Source organism: Lepidothrix coronata, unplaced genomic scaffold (genome assembly GCF_001604755.1).
Source record: "Lepidothrix coronata isolate B3197 unplaced genomic scaffold, Lepidothrix_coronata-1.0 Scaffold3, whole genome shotgun sequence".
NCBI classification, from domain to species: Eukaryota; Metazoa; Chordata; class Aves; order Passeriformes; family Pipridae; genus Lepidothrix; species Lepidothrix coronata.
In genome coordinates, this window is record NW_016690183.1 from 4,484,292 (window position 1) to 4,499,639 (window position 15,348).

Genomic DNA, 15,348 nt, shown 5'->3' on the forward strand with positions numbered 1-15,348 from the left:
ATAAACAGTCTCTTTTTTTTTCAGCAAGTACTTTAAGCAGTTTCTTTTTCAATTCATAGCTGTGAAACAATCTCGTATCCAATTTCTGTCCAACTTAGATATTTTGTAACAGAAAAACCCAGACAAATTAAGTTAATATACCAGCAAAACTAACTGATGTCAGAAATATCATACTGTGAGAAATTCATCAGCTTCTAATGCGAAAGGCAGGTTCAGATTAGATATTAGGAGGAAATTCTTTACTGTGAGGATGGTGAGGCACTGGAACAGGTTGCCCAAAGAAGTTGTAGATGTCCCATCTCTGGAAGTGCTCAAGGCCAGGTTGGATAGGGCTTTGAGCAATCTGATCTAGTGAAAGGCTTCCCTGCAGGGGGGTTGGAACTAGATCTTTAATGTCCCTTCCAACCCAAGTCATTTTACCATCCTATGATAATACAACAGTGCAGTCAAATGCCACAAGCCTTTTGTTTTTGCACTCTAAAGAAAAATCTGTACTACATGTGATTTTAACAGCACTTTGCCTTGGATTCTGGCTTAAATGATCATTTGTTACACAGAATCTGTCAAGTCACCAATGATTGTTTTAAGAAAAATAACTGAATAGACCAGTAGCTTTTCTTGTCAGATGTTGAATCAATAAACTTAATTCACTTTAAAACTATTTTTTCCCTAATGCATGCAGATAGTTAATAGTTAATAAATATTGATCAATACTGTAGTAATAGAAGACACTTAATGCCAGTGGGGGTAAAAAGCAAACAGGAATATGGATGAGGTTAGTTTTTAAAATTTGAAGCTATAATGGATATAATGTTCTTTTATCATACCCTTAAGGAATAAGACATCCTGCAACCTTTCAATCCTGATTTCACTTTCTACCAATGAGCTTGACCCTTTCCTTTATATGGATTTTATACCAACATGACATTTAATTCTTATTTACACAAAGTGCAAAACACAAGTAGAATCTAAACCCAAGTCTTACAGAATTCCACTATTTCTATTCAGAAATCCAAGAGCTTTTTAAAGAAACACGGTTGAATTAATTACAACTAGGTCTCTTCTAATTCAACAAACTAGTTAAGTAATTACCAGCAACCAAAGTGGAAATCTGAGATCCAGTAACATCTGCACCTAGCCTAAACTTCCTTCTTAACGGTTGAAGAAGGATGGCATTCAGTACTTGGAACACCCACACAGGGAATCTTGAGACTCAAAGATCCAAACATTTTAACCCTTGCATCTACTTATCTCTCTTAAAATTATCATATAAACAAACTCATGACTTATGTATATAACTCACAAAGGAGACATAATGCTCGTAGCTTGTAGCAATTTATCACTTGATTTGATAGCAACAGTAGCTTTAAAAATATCCCTCTTAATATTAATATGGCTCCATTTAATTTTTTTTTTATTCCAAGGAATTTACCAATGCCATAATGGTCAGCCCAATTATATCCCTCTGGTGTCTCAATTGTACAATCCTAGACTACTATAAAAATCCTAGAGATTGCAAGAGAAAAATTCCCAAAGGAAAACATTCTGTGATACCTTCTTCAGTGAACCAAAGCAATCTACATCTTGCTACATATCATTGAGGAAGCATTTTCATCCTCTCCCATTCAGGCCAGTAAAGGACAGGCTCAAGATCCAGAATATCACAACTATCACAACTGTGAAATACTTTAGGTTCTTTAGTTTATAAATCAAACAACAAGTTCAACTCAAAGAAAGAGACTATGAAAAGATTTTGGCTTATATCCATTAAATGGTCTATACACAATACTACCAAGCCTTTTGAATTAAGCATATGAGGATTTCAGTCACTTTTCTCTGCAAATTTCTTTTCTCTCGCATTGAAGTTTAAAAGTACAATAGAATTTATATATACACATATGTATTTTCAAAGATTTAGCCAGATATCAGTGCTTGAGTGAACTATATACTATTCAGTAGAAATTATAAAACATTGATACAAATATAAAGACATACTCAATATAAAAAGCTTATATTTATAAAATATATTTTTAGGTAAAAGTCTTCCCCTGAGGGTATACCAAATAGTTGGATTCATAAATATTGTTCTGCACTGCAGCTTGGTTACCAAAGTTCAAAGTTCAACTCTTAAATGAAGTATGAATTGCTCCAGTCACCTGACATGGCTACAGTGGTTGCCTCAGGATATGTTCCCTAGTTTTTTTTGAGTGATAAAGACACAGCATCAATGGGTCTCCGAAAAATCTGGAGAAGATTCCTTCTTCCACATATGGAAGATATGAGAGCAGGACCTATAGGCTAGTGAGCACGTGTCACATGACTGGGCTTTAGTTTTCATGGGCAGTTCACTGGTTTTTCTGGACCCAGTTCCAACTATCTTCATTCTCCTTTTTGCTCTTTTCGGCCTCAATAATTTCTTTATACCTCCGGCGGAAGAAGCCCATCTGCAAATCAGAAGAGATGACAGTGGTAAGTTACACTATCATTAAACTGAAACTTAATTTGTCAGTGTGAGGACAGAAAATGGTGTGCAGAAAAAAACAGCACAGGAGTTAGTATTTAATCCTCCAAGTGCCAATCTGAAATCATAGCTCCTTATTTACATCAGTATAAATGCGATCAAACTGGGTCCCAAATCTTCACAAATTCTCTGCTCCTTATAGATGAACTACTAAGAGGTAAGAGGTCCTCTTACATAAAGCATACTTTAAAAAAAAAAAGCTCATAAAGTATTCCTAATAAAACAGACCAGAAGAGGCAGATACAGGTTTATTGGTTTAAAATGGAGACTAATGCAAAATTTGGAGCTGAACCTAAAGTCAGAGTAACACTCAGGTCCTGAGTAAATGCTGACTGAGTTTTATGAATGATGCTCTCAGTGTCCACAACTGCACAAAACAACAGGGATCAGAGGAATACAGTACACCTACCCATGTCCCAGCATCTCAATTCCAGCTATCATTACTGATAATTCCTTTTGCACATCTTCTTGCATCCTAAACCCTTGTACTTTAAGAAATGCAAGTGGGTTTCATTTCACTTTGGAGAAAAACTTCTCATATCTCTGGTTTTTTTTAAGTCTTTCAAAAAACCAAAAATTATTTTAATAACAGACTTTGGTAACCATTCAAGAATAACTCCTCAAACTTAGCACTGTTGAGATCACTGAATCAATATTTTGTTCACCATAATGAAATATTTATGTAACTCCTTCCACTCTAAACTTGTTTTTCTACTCCTGCTGTGTAAAACATGATGTTTTAGTCTTCCTTTATGAACTAGTTATTGCCACCCTTTATTCCCAAACTGGCTATGTGCAGGAAAATTTTGTGCTGTCTTGTCATAACTAATATTCCCTTAATTTGGACTTTTTAATTTCAGTTTTCAGCAACTTTCACTTTCTTCTAGTGTATTTTAACTCACAGGGGTCTGAAAGGCAGCATGGTCAATCTGCCAATGCTGCTTCTCCAGCAGGGTTTCCTAAAGCTCAGGTCTTTGCCAGTGCCCCCAGCTACATCCTGAATTCACAGCAGCATGAGAATGCACACACCATCCTCTCATTCTGCTTCTTGCCTCCTATGCAAAGGACATAGAAGCTGCAGCGTGGTCTAACAAGCCCCTTTGTTTGGTAACTGTGAACCACTGGGACATGCCATTATTTTAGAAATAAGTGTACCCTGCTGAGTGCATTTGTGTACATTACATTACATACACACCTACTGTCCTGATTCTGGCCAAGACAGGGATAATTTCTGCAGTAGCCAGGAGGGGGCATGGTTAAGACCTGGAGGTTATTCTATACAATCTCATGCCATTGCTGGGGGTGGGGGAAGAGAGTCTCTTCTAAGGAGCAGGGGTTCCTTCAAATCAAGTAAGCATGGTGGAGAGAGCAATAGGATGGCACTGGCTTGAAAGCCAGAGGGAGCAGTGGGGTAACACTGTTTCCGAGCTGGAAGGGGCAGTCAGGGTGGTGTGGTTGCAGTCACCTCAGGCTCAGTGAGTCATTTGTAGGTGAATCACTCTCTCTCTTTTGTGAGCTTTTGTTATTAATCTTGCTGCTGTTACTGTTTGCTATCTCATTGCTGTTTCCAGTAAATTTTTCTTATCTCAACCTGTGATCTTTACCTTTTGTGCCTCCAATTCTCCTTTTCAGTCTGCTGCATGGGAGGGGAGGAGTGAGTGACACGTGGTTTTAGTGGGAGCACTACATTGGTGAATACCATTCCTAAATCATGACAGCCTTCTTTGGCACACAATGTGTGGCTTGAAGGGTTAAGAAAATAACAGATCTGCCCAGAGTGGGTTGAAAACAAATTTGATCCAAGCATTTGTTGTATTAGGTACAGAGCCACTGGTCACAATATTGCTTGGTCTGTTCATGTGGGTGGGGTACCTAACCCTGTATATATTCCCCTACGTGCTCCTCGTGGTGCTCTTTTTCAGAGCAGGGAGGGGGATCAGGATTGCTCTGTCATTGTACTGTCTGATATCAGCTTATGACATGATAAAGTCAAGGACAATGAGGGTCATTTGGGATATGTATTCAGTGTCACTCTCCTACCCTTGCCTCGGGTGCTACCTTTGGGAGTCCATCAATAATTGTACCCAGTCTGCAGGAGAACAGGGGAGGGTGATTTTCCCTAGCTTTTCAACCCTTTTTCCTCTTTCAGGTCTGTTACAACAGCTTTCGGAAGTTTTGAAATTCACTTGAATGTTAAGGAAAGCATGTTCTTGTTGCCAAGACTGCCAGGATTCCTCAGTGCAGTCCACACCATGTTTAGAGTCAAGAAAGAGAAGGTAATTTCTTTCCTTTAGGAAGGTCATTCAGAGATCTGCCTCAAGGATTGATAGCCATGAGTGGCATGAAATGTGGGAGAAAATAATCCAGTTTTTGGAGAGATTCTCTGCCCCATACAGGAGCAGCCAATAAAGGCAGCAAAAAGACAGGTTTAATTTTTGCAGTGGTCAGGAGGGGTGTGGCTGGGACCTGGAGGTTATATTATACCACCTCAGGTCATTCCCAGGGATGGTGGAAGGGAGTCTCTTCCAGGGAGAAGGGATTCCTTCCAGTCCATCGAGTGGAGGAAGTGGTGGAAGTGTGGTGGAGGCAGTGGTAGCGTAGCTGGAGAATATCATTCCCAAACCACAAGACCTACAGCCATGTTATAAATGCACAGTAGGTAGACATATACATAAATGTCCCATGACCTTCTGGAAGCCCCCTGTAATAACTGAGATTAGACCTTAAAACTCATTTGTACATAGAAATTCTTGGGCACAGACTGTGAACGTAGTATCGTTCCCATCTGTCAGAAGCAAAGCTTTATCTGTTGCTATGTACATGCAAATGCAGGGATAGTGGTGGTCCTGTTCTGAAAAATCACCTCAAAAAAGTGACACTGTTGAATTTCAGAGGGCCACGTCTCCCTCACTTCCTAGCATCTTTCAGAGCACTATCTGCAAGGATTCAAGAAGAGAAAATTAAAGAGGAGTTTTTCTAGTTCCCCATCCTTCAAACTTACTCTAGACATCAGATCAAATTCTTTCTTTAGCAGAAAAAAATCCTTATTAGTAATTTTTGTACTTGAACCTACAAGCTATACTAGCGCAAAGGATTTATTTTTAGAAGACAACCTCAAGATAGCGCCACCATAAGATCTCAGTGAAAGTTCACCATTAATGCCAACAGAATTCAGCTCAATGAGGCTTGAAGCAAATAGCTGAAGTTTCTCTAGATTTTCAGTCTAAAATGGAAGTGAATTATTATATTGATAAGGGAAAAAAAAAGTGTAAGAGCCTAATACTTCTCTGTTGTTCTGCCCCAGTAGGATTAATCATAGGTACTTACTTATTCACAGGAATCTGCTGCTGTTACTTATATATGCTCAGGGAGCAGATGTGTTGAAAAAGTGGATGCCATTTTTTGTATTATCAGTTTTTATAACAGACCTACATGTTTTTCATTAGAAAACTGCCAGAGGACTTTGCTTCCTTAGATTAACAAGAGAAGTTTAATTTCTAGTTTTAAAAACAGGTTTTAAACCCTTAAGGTTTCCATCCTTCATGCAAACACATCCTTGATATAATAAAACTTTCTCTTGAAGTTATAATCAAAATTATAGAAAGGCTTTTTAATTTCCTTGAGGGCCAAACAAACAAACCCAAACTCCTTCCCACTGTTATTTTCATAAAAAATGTCTGTTACTGAACATCTGCTTCAGGAATTGTCTTTAAAAGTTGTTTATGAGCATTTTGGTATTTTACTATTTTTTCACTGAATACACAGTGCTTTTGTATAACTTTTCAGCAGGGATAAAAAGTGAGCTGAAAACCATAGTAAATATTAATAAAGCATGAATTCCTACATCTAGAGGTGACCCCATTACAAAGAATTATGCTTATTTGCTGTAAATGATGTGAATACTCTAAAATTATGTAGAGGAGTTAAGTGCAGGCAAAAAGAGAAACTGAACCTTAAGGATTATTTTTTTTAACATTTTTAGAAATAGTGGTCAGGGATTAGATAAATTTCCCATCCTTGAAAGACAAGGATGTGCTTTGTTATGCAATACTGTTCCTTAGTGTTTAATGCATATTTCCATTTAATGTGATATAATCCCTATCATCACCAGAAAGGGATTTTTTTGATAAGGACCATGAAGAAATCACAACACAGTCATTGTCTCGCAAGACTCCATACAACCTGCATATCCGTCTCCTTACAATTAATAATTTCATTAAAAATGATACCAATATTAACCTGTACGGTGAGGGCTGATTAATACCAGTAGCAAGCTGGAGAGAACAAGTGAATTTAGGATAGAGTGAGAGGTAATAAGGAGGCAGACACTTGGACCAAAGCAGAAGAATTGATACAACATGGGGCTGAGCACATATTGGCTCTTTTATCACTGGAGCTGAAGGAACACCAGAAGATCTCTTTTCCATGGCTAATGCAAAGCCATTAAGGGAACTGAGAAAACACAGTGAGGATAGCACTGCTGGGATTGAGTCCTGAATTTTGAGCAAGGAAGAGGAAAAGAGATCCTCAGCTTTAACAGGAGCTTTGCTGTGATCTCATTTGTAGAATGGGTGTTTACAGTGGGCCGATGGTCTCCAACACGTTTCATGGTAATGAGTCTAATATTGTTCATTTCTCCCAAACCTTGTTTTCTATATATACAGATATATGCATGTGTGTACACATACAGATGTATGTACAGAGCAAAGGAATACCCATGTCAAGAGCTGTGACCCCATCAGGCAGTCTGTGAGTTCACACAACTACACCCAAGTAAAGGACTGAGGAAAATACTTTGATCAGTAAACTTCTGCCTAGGGAAGGCACTCATGAGAGGAAGGGCAACAGGAAGTATTTGCAGGAAGCAAGGAGAGAGCACTGTGGGAAGCTGAAGGGTTATAATGGAAGAAGAGGCATCAGCCAGTAAAGACAATGCAGAAAATGAGAAAAGGGTAGATGGGCTAGAATAACTGGAGGTGCTTCAGGTTTTGACTCTAAGCCACCTACTTATAGCAGCTCTAATATTTACTTGAAGCATCTTCAGAAAGGACTGGATAGTGTTTGTCACTTCAAAACCTGAAACCATCCATAGGTTTTACACACTTCCTTTAATTTACTTATTCCAGCCCATGTACCCTTTTCTAGCATGACCTTACTGCCATCTACAGTGTATGCTGAGCAAAAAATATGTTTCTGGCAAAACTGAACAATAAAGCAACAGAAAATCTGTGTTGGTCTGGAATGAGGAATTACACCAGTTATTGTGAAGGCATTTCTTGCCATGCGAAGCACTGTCAAGTCCTGTATTCAAACGTGAGTATTTAAAGTCTCTAGCACAGACAACTCCCTTTAGCTGTCATGCCAGATTTAAATCCCTTAAAAATCACAGATAAGTCATATCTAACAACACTCACATAGAATTACATTCTTCCTGTACTCACACAAACTGAAAACTTCAGTCAAAAGTCATTTAAGTGAATTAACATCACAGTAAATTATCTTTTTTTTTTTTTTTTGCTGCTACTTTGTGCTCATCCAAAGGCTCAATTACTGGACCTTATATTTTTCTAAACTCCAGAAGTATAAACACTTACCTAACATTTCCTGCAGTGTGACTCTGTGGCTATTTCTTTAGGGTGCCAATTATAAGTATGCTTGAAGAGTGATGAGATTACAAAATAAAATTTAATTTGCAGTTGGGAAAAAACCAAAGCTGATCAGAGGGCAAGCAATATCACTGCTTTTGTTATAGTCACCATTGGATAAATTTCTAAAACATTTTTATAATTCATAATCCAACAGGGCTTATTCTCCCAATCAAATAAAAAGATAAATAGTTTGAAATGGAGATTGAAGAAGAATGGTTTTTTTTAAAAGTCTTTTTCTCATTAATATGATTCATTAAGAAACAGTTACGTACTGCTGTAAAAACAGCATTATGTATTGATTTACGGCAGTGTCTCAAGACTATCACTGAGCTAGGAATAGAGGTTTGTGAACAAAAACATTCAAACAGGATCCAAGACTATATCAGAGACTTTTGTGAGTTTTTGTACTATTTTTAATTAAGTTTCTCCAGTGCATACTGAGGTGTTAAGCTGAACATAGAAAGTATTTATTTTTAACAGTATGCCTATACTGACAAGGTTACCAATCACAGTACAAACCAACAAGTAAAAAGAAAAGGGAGTAAAGCACTGTCAGAGGGGTAACTAAAAAATGAAACAAAATGTAAGAACCACTGAAGAAATCTCCCATGTAACTAGGCTTTGATAACATACCTTAAGGTTCAGTGCCTTAGTCACAAGCTGTCTTTCCTCTAGCATACAGTTTCTTTATCTACTGTAACCACTATCCATTCATACCTGCTGAACGGTATGTATTTACATCACAAATCTTTTAATGCCACATTGCTAATCTAGGCAGAAGTCTAAAGCCATTCACCTCACGGCACTTCAGAAAGAATTAACTTACAGAGAATTAATCTCCTCACCTTTTTTGGGTGCATACTCCTTGCATACTTCTGCCTTCATATAAACAGTACTACAGCTAGAAAAATATGCAGCTAATCATGGGTCAAAGCAGGGCCAGAAACCTCACCCCATTAAATGCCACCAGTTGTCAGAGCAACAACACCCCCAATCTCTGCAAAGCAGTGCTGCTGAGATTAGAAGCATGGAACATTTCCCCATGCAGGGTTAGATAACTGGTTATTAAGTGCAACTCACTTTACTACTGTCAAGAAGGTGGGTAAAAACACTTTGCACTTGGGTTTGTGTGGTCCTGGATAATCCTCGCAAACTACCAGTTCCAAGATGATGCACTATGTTCTTTCTCCCAATTAAAGGACACTTGCCACAGTACATAGGTGTCACAAACTGATATGTCTATCAGCTTTTCCACCAAGAATTGGCAAACTGCCAATTCTGGGTCCCACTGTGACGTAAAGGTGTGTTTGTAAAGGAGTTAAAGGAGAAAATGTGTATTTAGGAGGAAGGATGATAGTGTGGCTAAGATAAGCTCATGAGAGTTCCAGAGGTCTGGTTTAATTATTCAGTCTTTCATTGACTTTTTGAGAGGCAAACCCCTTAACTGTCTTGTAATGTAGGTCCTCATTTGCTCAGTGAAACAAGTACGAGAAAATAAATAAATATGATTTAAACATCACCATTCCACAAATGGCTGTACACACATACAATACACACAATGATATATACACTTATGCAGCTGGGGAACTGAGACAAAGAGAAGTTCAGCAGCTTGCTCAAAGATTAGTTCTCCTCTACAAGCATTCATTTCTGAAGTACTGTACATACTAAGTCCTTAACAAAAGATATTATGTATCCACAAATGAATCAAAGGCTAGATGAATGAATCTTGTCTGATGCAACCTAGACCATACCTACATAGTAAAGATATTCCAAGGGTAAACACCAGAACTACCAGCTCTATTCACCACATAAGCAAGTAGCTCCATTGAAGCCAACTGAACAACTCCTGCGAGAAAAGTTACACAAGAATTGGTTAGAGGAACAAATTGTTCATTAATGGGCTGACACTCTAGCATCAGTGACAATGGCAAAGTATGTTATATTAATTAAAAAATAAAAAAGTACTAAATCAGATTTTCTGTACTGGTGTCCCTTGCTGTGTGCAGTTATCTGTTTCACAAACCTAAATGCATCTTTTCCATGCATCCTGCCAGTCTGAATTGTTCTTCTATTTTGAGGTATCTAGCCTTAATGACTGGTTTTTAACATGTGGCCTTTGAGATAGTCATAGAGTATTTAGTTAAAATAATAGTTTATCTAATGTTTGCTTTAGCTAAGTTTATGAATTGACTGGCTGTTCTTAGCAAAACAGTTTTTCTTATTATTTCAACATTACAAAGTAATTGTCTAATAAAATGTGTGTTTAAAAACTATGCGTGTTTCAGTACCACAGCATGTGAAATAAATTTACTTCTAAAATCTATGGAGGACTACAGATCTTCACCCCAGGTACCTGCAGTAATATCTTAAGTCAGTTAGCCAGGCTAGATGAAAGTAAGCTAAAAGTTAAGCACAATTTTGAGTACATTGCTAATTCTTCTCTGCCATAACAATGTTCATCAGTTGCAATACACTAGGATCAGATACAGCTGCTAGGAATCAAATTCTTCCATAGCGACTGAACTTATAAAGATCTTTCAGTGCTGAGTTCTGGTAACTTGAGTTTAATCAAAGCCTGAACTTCTTGCAGTATGGTGACTGTGTACAGTAACTTGCAAGACAGCTGTTATCAGTATATTTATAAGTGTAATTAAAAAGCAAACTGGCCAACATTAAAACTTATGACTATTTCCATATAAAGATTTTTTTCCCGTTGCAAAATTTTACTATGTAGTTTATTTTTTAAAGTCACAGAATGAACACAGCCATCATCCAAAGTTCATCTCTGATTATTGCTCTCAAAGAACATAATGTCTACTGCAGATATGTCTGGAAAAAAACTGAATCTCACCAGGGAATAGGACAGTAATTAGAGATATCATTCCTATAAGCATAATTAATTTAAAACATATCTTGATCCATATTTTCCATTTCCTCTCCAAATAAAAAAAAGAAACACTACTGAAATATTTCTGGCTTTGTTTGAAAACCCAAGACTAAACATTAAAGACTATTTTTGGAATCAATAAAAAGTAGTTTTAAAATCATATTTTGATATATTTGATCTGCCAAAAATATTTGAATGAAAGTTGTACCATGTCCATAATTATCAAAATAAGTCACTTTCATGCATTAGTCAAATCAGAAGGAAACAGCTATGGCTGGTGTAAGTTATAATACACCATTTCTCATTGTGAAACCAAGCCTAAAAGCAGAATTCAGACTAGGTAAGTCACATTTGCTCTGTTATTGGCATTTGGGTTTGAGGGATGCTAATGAATTCCAATAAATACATATGTTGTGTTCCAGCAGTGGGGAGCCTTGGAACCTTAGGTACGTATTTGCAATTTTTCAGTCTACATATGTATTCTTTTACTGGTTTGGACTCCTGAAAATGATGGCTATCTTTCCTCTTTTCTGAAAGACGTTCTGAACCACAAGCCAGTGGATTATATTTGTTCACAGAGTGCCAGAATAAGAGCAACACAACTGCAATGGCTGTGGTGTTCTCAGAGTACCCTGCCATGCACAGCTCTCATTTTGAGGACACTGAGACTGGAGAGAACACTCAGCCACAATATTATTATTACACATTTACATAGCTCATTACATCAAGAAGGATAACAAAGGCATTTTACATGTACTGGACACATACCACCACTGAAATATTGCCTATCTTGAGAGTAGTGAACAAATATTACATGGCAGCTGGCAAACACACTGGTGAATGCAGTGTTTTGGCTATAACAGCAGCATTAACCATTTACTTGTGTGAGAAAAATAAAAGATGACAAACTCAATCTTCCTGTAACATTCAGTCAGAATTCAAAAAGCACAGCAAATCAACCTACTGTAAACCTATCAATCTACTGTAAAAAACCCAACATTTGAGTCACTGTTGCAGGAATACAAACCCTTTTGCTCTTGGTAAGCCAAGGGTCTACAAACATTTTGTGATACTTGCTTTGGTTCAGAAAGCGAGAAATAAGAAGAAAATAAACAGACTTCAAATGATCCACACGACTTCTGCCTGGTGAAAACCTAATTATTTGTACAGTCACTTTCATTGTCCCATTCCCTCCTCAAGGTTTCCTAGATGTTATCCATAACGAAGATCTATCTGTGTTTGGGAGATAGTATAGGTTTGGTCTTGAATCACAGAAGTTAATTATCTGCATTTTTATAACAGGATAATATTGAAAAAGCCCAATTCTAGGGCTACTGAACCTAGCATCTGTATCAAAAGAGTAGTACCCTGAGAAGCCTACACAAGATAGCAAGTAACAACTCACTTAAAGCAACTAGATAAGTGGGTAACAAAACCAATAAAATTGAAAAGTTATCAAAAAAACTGTACAAAATGCAATGAGGACTACAGAAAGAAGAATTTCAGAGAACATAAACCAAGTCACAGTTTTTGCAGATTTTATGGACAGACAGGACAGGTATGGGCTATGTAGTTCCTACAGGTAGGGATCTTGGAATTACATGTACAGAAAAGAAGAAGCATGTGAACTCTGAATAGGCACAACAACTTGCATCAAAGATATGAAATTGCCACTCAGTTTCAACAGGTTTCTCTATCAATGCTGCAATGAAATAAAACTGATTTTTTAAAAAAAAAAACCATCCCCTCTCCCCTGAGGTGCATAGGGACATAAAATTATGGCACAAAACCTCTTTGGATTTCAGCGTAGGGGAGGAATACATGTATACATATATACATACATATATATGTACATATATACATATATATACACATATATATACACATATGCACACACACACACGCACATATATATACAATCATAGAATCATTATAGCTGAAAAAGACCTCCAAGATTATTGAGTCCTTTGACCAATCACCACCCGATACTAGCAGCTACACAATTTTAATCACTTTTCTCTACAACAAAATCCTAAATTATTGAATCCTTTACTAATCATGCAACTCTATGGATAAAGCACTGGAGTACAGCTGGCAAAGCCTGACTTATCTCTAACACAGACTCTGACCAAGGCATCTCACCTTTCTTCACCTCAGCACATATGCATGCAAAAAGGGCTATGTAAACCTGGTGTTAGTTGATTGGAATAGTTACTGTTACTTGGAATCTCTCAAAATTTCTCAAAGCTTTCATTCAACAAAGTGGCAGCTTCTTCACTGAATGATCTCTATAAAATTTAAAAGAGCTCAAGTCTCAAGATTAACCCAGGAAGCAAAGGACTGTATTAACTCTAGTAGAGACTAAGAATTGAACTTGTGCAAGTTTCTTCTGAAGACTCACAGTGAAAGGTGATATTCTTCTTATCTTGCACATTTTCAAACATGCCTTTTTATGACAGGAAATGAGCCATATGAAATCAGCAGCAGTAACTCCTTTTTCAAATTGTGTCATTGAGACATAAACCCTGGGTCTCTTCCAATCTCACATTTTTCCATTCTCATGGTTATTCTCCCTTCTTAATTTCACTGACTTTTTTTTTCCTTTAACTCTTTCTGCCACAGAAAGCAAAAGCATTTCCTAGATGCCAGAAAAACAGAAGTTATGAGATATTCTAGACTGTGGTCAAACATTGTTTTTGAAATGGAAAGCACAGTCAATTTTAACCTGGCCAGTATATGCTTAAAAATCTTCAAAACTGACTTTAAAAATACTTTAAATCTATAACTCATATAAAATTTATATATTATATGAAGTAGCTTTATAATCCATAACACAACTATACACACAACTATATAATCTATAATAAGAATTGCATGGCTAGTTTTTGGCCCAGGTTTGTAAATCCATTTTACAGCCTGACGACCTGCAGCGATATGTCCTTTTGCAGCACACTGGGCCTGTGACCTCCAGTCCCAACACAGCCGGCTAGCAGAGCCTGCAGCACATGTGCTGCTAAACAGTGTGAATCAGACTGCTGGACGTTTGCCATGGGAAGCAAAATAGTGCTGGACATGTTCCCATGTGTGCATTTGAGATTTACTTCCCTCAAAGACAGTCCCTGACCTTGACTGTGGTCTTTTAAGTTTATGGATTGGTAGCAGGGAACTTAGGAATTAAAACACTTGAAGTTCCTTCCCTTTCATATTTACCACACAAGATGGCTGCTGCCAACTATCAGGATCAGCCCACTTTTACCCTGTAACAGTGTCTGGGGTAAAGGAACTGTATCCTATCAGAGACAGTAGGAAGGCTGTCTTTTAACAGGTCCAGGTGCTTCTTCCTCTGGTAACTAACTGATCTGGAACTCCTTGTGTGAGGGATGTGAAGAATTTACTGCTGGAAACTCCTCTCCCCAGGGCATCTACCTCTGGAAAACAGTAGCTACCATCTGATTTTTCCTAGACATGCACCCAATTTTTTTGCTGGTCAAGCAAAGTTGACACAATTTTCAGGAAATCCTGCTGAAATCAGTGAGCCTCAGTCATCAGAAAACCATAGAAATGCAAAGTACCTAAGAGTAATATAACAGCAGATTTCTAAGGGGGATGCTCTGTTGTCCTGAAATGGTATCGGAGGTTTCAACTTTTAATAACCAGGCCCTAAAAACCCCCACTTTTTCACTTCTTCACATCATGAATCCCTCCCTGTCCCTCATGAAAGCTTGTATATGAAATTGTTTTTACTGACTAATTATTCAGTTCCTAAAGCAAATAGATGTTAAAAATACAAGGATAAATTTAAGCTTTTTTTCTGGGACTAGCTTTGGTGCTTATGTTGCATCTATTGCCTTACCTTCCATAAGAACACAGCAAGCAATAGGAAGATGAGAATTCCCACCAGCAAACTGATGGCAATGATCCATCCGACAACATATCCACGAGGCTCCAGATTGTGCAAAGCCTCAAAGACCACCTACAAAGCAATTAGAAAAAGATATTTTTATGACTAGAAGTTGTACTGTTTTCTCTTATGAGACACTGCACCATGGCCTCCCTGATCATATTTCATCTGTCAAACAAATATGGAATGCATTTAGTGCTTTTCATCTATTTTTCACAGGGGATTTAAAGCTTTCAAGTGGACTCTGAGTATCCATGTGTTAGATCCAAAGAATATCAGCTTCCACTCCAAAATAACACCTTCCCTGTCAATCCCCAAGCCCAGACACTGAGCTTGTTTTGGTGCTGGGCCACCAAGGTGCACAAAGCTTTGCATGAAAAACTCCATC

General features: G+C 37.6%; 1 protein-coding gene across 1 annotated transcript in view; it reads right to left on the reverse strand.

Annotated features, from left to right (window-relative positions):
• Window positions 1-309: 309 nt before the first annotated feature.
• Window positions 310-15,348, reverse strand: part of ITGA9 (integrin subunit alpha 9) — a 225,011-nt gene continuing 209,972 nt past the window's right edge. Inside the window, exons 27-28 of the mRNA XM_017822886.1 lie at window positions 14,913-15,032; window positions 310-2,444 (exon numbers count right to left, since the gene is read on the reverse strand). Of these exons, the coding sequence (XP_017678375.1) occupies window positions 2,346-2,444; window positions 14,913-15,032 (219 nt within the window). The 3' untranslated portion in view covers window positions 310-2,345. The remainder of the gene's footprint in view (window positions 2,445-14,912; window positions 15,033-15,348) is intronic.